At 44.0% G+C, this 3,002-nt stretch overlaps 1 protein-coding gene and 1 long non-coding RNA gene across 2 annotated transcripts in view; both read right to left on the bottom strand.

Annotated features, from left to right (window-relative positions):
* The window catches only part of LIX1L (limb and CNS expressed 1 like), an 11,566-nt gene extending 11,108 nt beyond the window's left edge, over positions 1–458 (bottom strand). Inside the window, 1 exon segment of the mRNA XM_072428658.1 lies at positions 143–458. Coding sequence (XP_072284759.1) covers positions 143–350 — 208 coding nt within the window. The 5' untranslated portion in view covers positions 351–458.
* A 2,009-nt stretch (positions 459–2,467) lies between these two features.
* Positions 2,468–3,002, bottom strand: part of LOC140341727 (uncharacterized) — a 26,608-nt gene continuing 26,073 nt past the window's right edge. The window contains exon 4 of the long non-coding RNA XR_011922944.1: positions 2,468–2,504. This is a non-coding gene — a long non-coding RNA (uncharacterized lncRNA). The remainder of the gene's footprint in view (positions 2,505–3,002) is intronic.

Below are 3,002 nucleotides of genomic sequence, written 5' to 3'. Positions count from 1 at the left end.
CCCCCCCCCCCCATTATTACCCCCAATTTCCCTTTGACGCCTATCATTACCTTTCTTAGCCCTATTAGTGTCATGATTTTCACCCCCAGCCCTCATTGTTACTCTTCACATTTCCTGATCTGTGGCCCTCGGGGCCCCTCACCTCTTCCGTAGCCCTGGGTATGTTTAGCGAAGCTCCGCACCACAGCTTCCACCGCCTCGCGCAGCACCGCCGGGCTTCCCGACACCCCCAGGCTCAGAGGTGGTGGAGGAGCCGTGGCCTGAGCCCCGCCCGTCACCCCGGGCCTTAGAGAGCGCAGAGTGCCCCCCGACACCCCCGGCTGCAGCCTCTGTGCGCCCACCGACTCCATGTCTGCCGGATAACGGGACCCAAGGGAGCCCGCTGCCACTCAACACGATGCTGGCCAATCAGGAGGCTACTACAGTTTGGTGGGCGAAACTCAGACAACGACTAGTGGCCCTGTCTGCCACTCACCACAATGCAGCCAATAGTTGGGAGGGGGCGGATCTTTGAGGTTAAGTACCAGAACTAAAGCGATGTAGTGTAACTCATCTTGCAAAGCATCCGATCCCCAACTAATCAGCGAGCTCCAGACAATGGAGTGGGCGAGGCCAGGTCTGTGTCAGGGATGCCTCTGCTACCGATCATGCGCAGTGACGTCAACCACCGCGCAATCTCATAATCTAGTCCTGTCAAAAAGTGCTACCTGTCACAAATGTATCCTCTTTGAGGCATAGTATATCTAGAACAGAAGGTAGTGGAGACTTGAGATTTTTAGAAGAGACAGGGCACCTCTATGACTAACGACGGCCCTAGCCAAACAGGGTTCTGAGTTGTTCAAAACTGGGTATCCTCTCACCACACTATACACAATTCTCTCATTGGAAGCGTGAGTGGCCGACCCAGAATATTTCTTTACCTTGGTGACAATGCCCCCTGGTGTCCCCATCTGGAAGTAAAATTCCTGTCAGACATACACTTGATAAGTGAGTGATAACTATAGGCTCCGCCCCCGAGGCAACATATATGGAAGCCCCGCCCCAAATTGTGAGATGAGAATACTGCAGTGCGTATAGTCTGAGGAGAGTTCTGGCGGGAAAGAAACCAGGCAGTTCCTGAGGAGAGGGTGTGCTGACGATGGAAGAATATTGCAAAAATATTGCCTACTGTGGTAATTATCATTCTTTTATGCTGTGTATGCCCCCCTAGGGAGGACAGGAGGAAATCAGCCGTAAACATCATCAAATTAAACATAACATCATCGTTACAGGTTGTTGTCAGAGACTGAGGAGAATGTAGTCAAGGTCTGGCTCAGTTATAACTGCTGTAACCAGGGTTTCCTGTGTTTTATGCCAACTTCTTTCCCAATGCCACCATGTTGAGCGATCGATGTACCCTCAAAGTGATGTCAGCTCACAGAGTTCAGCTCCGAGTCAGTTTGGAAGGTGCCTGTAACAAGAGGAAGTGGTTCTGCGTTGTGAAGAAGCATTAAACGCACCGCGGCCTTACCGCCAGTCTGAACGTAGACCAAGGGTTGTGTGCTTCAGTAAAGCTGCATGTGAAGTATAAACCGTGAGTAGGCCCATATTCAATAACACTAAAAAAATACCTCAAATATGCAAAAACCAAACTTCTTAAATTTGTTGTGCAGTCACATGACCACTGTGCCGACCTGGTGCCAATACATTTCTGACACTAGCGCACCCAGTAGTGTGGGGGATAATTGCTGAATAATATATGGGCTATGAGAGGATTATTGCCATGTGTAAGGATTACTTGTATATGTAGGATTAAGGCTAGGGTTCTGTGTACCCCCTGTGGGTTTAATATTGTATGGGGATTAATGTTCAATATTATTATTATATTAATAGGGGTAATTATTGCTATGCTAAAGTGTCAACATAATGGATCCTCTTATCATACTTGTATTATTAATATTTTACTAATAGTTATTATGGCATTGGTTCATTTCCTGATATCCATGCAATATAAATGTGTCTCAACTGCTCAATTTGGTGCTGGTCATTATATCATGAACTCCAGAGTTATAAAAGTTTTCTTTTTATTTCCACTTTTTGGTGAAAGTGGCATTAGGCAGCCCATAGAAGCCCCTCATTATATCTAAAACTAGAAAACAGTATTTGGCTTACACATTAGGGACACCCTAGGTCAGGGACGTAAAACCCACTTATTAAAGTCACGCTTTTTAGAGTCATCACTAAACCATTTCTATAACTATTAAAACCATTTATAACCATATAACCACTATAACCAGTTCAGGAAAGATTTCTAGAATACGACAGACCTCACACTTTGGGATTGTGTCATCTGGTAGATATGTTACAAACAAGACAATTTCAGGACTTCCTTCAAATACGTTTTTAAAGGTTTTTGATTTTAGTCCCCATATACCATACCTTTCAGATAGACTCCTTGGTGTGAAATTCATATAAGACTGTAGGTTCATTTTCCTGGTTGTAGGTTGCATGTGCTAGTTAGGGATCTGAAATAGAAGAGAAAACTCGGACGTGCAATTTAGTAAGCTGATCATGCAACTCTTGTACATACAATAAGCAATGTATTAACTTCATCTCTTATGGAAGAAAAATTCTATTCTACCAAACAATATGCATCCAGAGAACAGATCTAAACACACAAGAAAATACTCAGATTAGTGACAGTTTGATAATTAAACAATCAATCTGTAACCTCTGAGAGGGGTACAAAGCTTTAGGTAAATTGTTTCACTGGGTTTTTTTTTATACAAGATTTCCTGGATTATACAATTATACACATCTCACATTCATGGCAAAATTGTTCTGCAACAGTATTAAATCCTAGGACAGATGAGATGGGCCATGCGTTGCCTCAGCTAGATATGTATACAGCATAGGAGGCGCACAGAATCTACCATCCTTATGGGTCCAGTACATCCTTAAACTTTTGATCTGTTTTTTTAATTTCTGGTTAACTTGCAGTTGCAGTTTCTTTAAGACTGTTA

This window comes from Pyxicephalus adspersus, chromosome 12 (genome assembly GCF_032062135.1).
Source record: "Pyxicephalus adspersus chromosome 12, UCB_Pads_2.0, whole genome shotgun sequence".
Lineage (NCBI taxonomy): Eukaryota > Metazoa > Chordata > Amphibia > Anura > Pyxicephalidae > Pyxicephalus > Pyxicephalus adspersus.
This window is presented reverse-complemented; position numbering and strand designations above follow the sequence as displayed.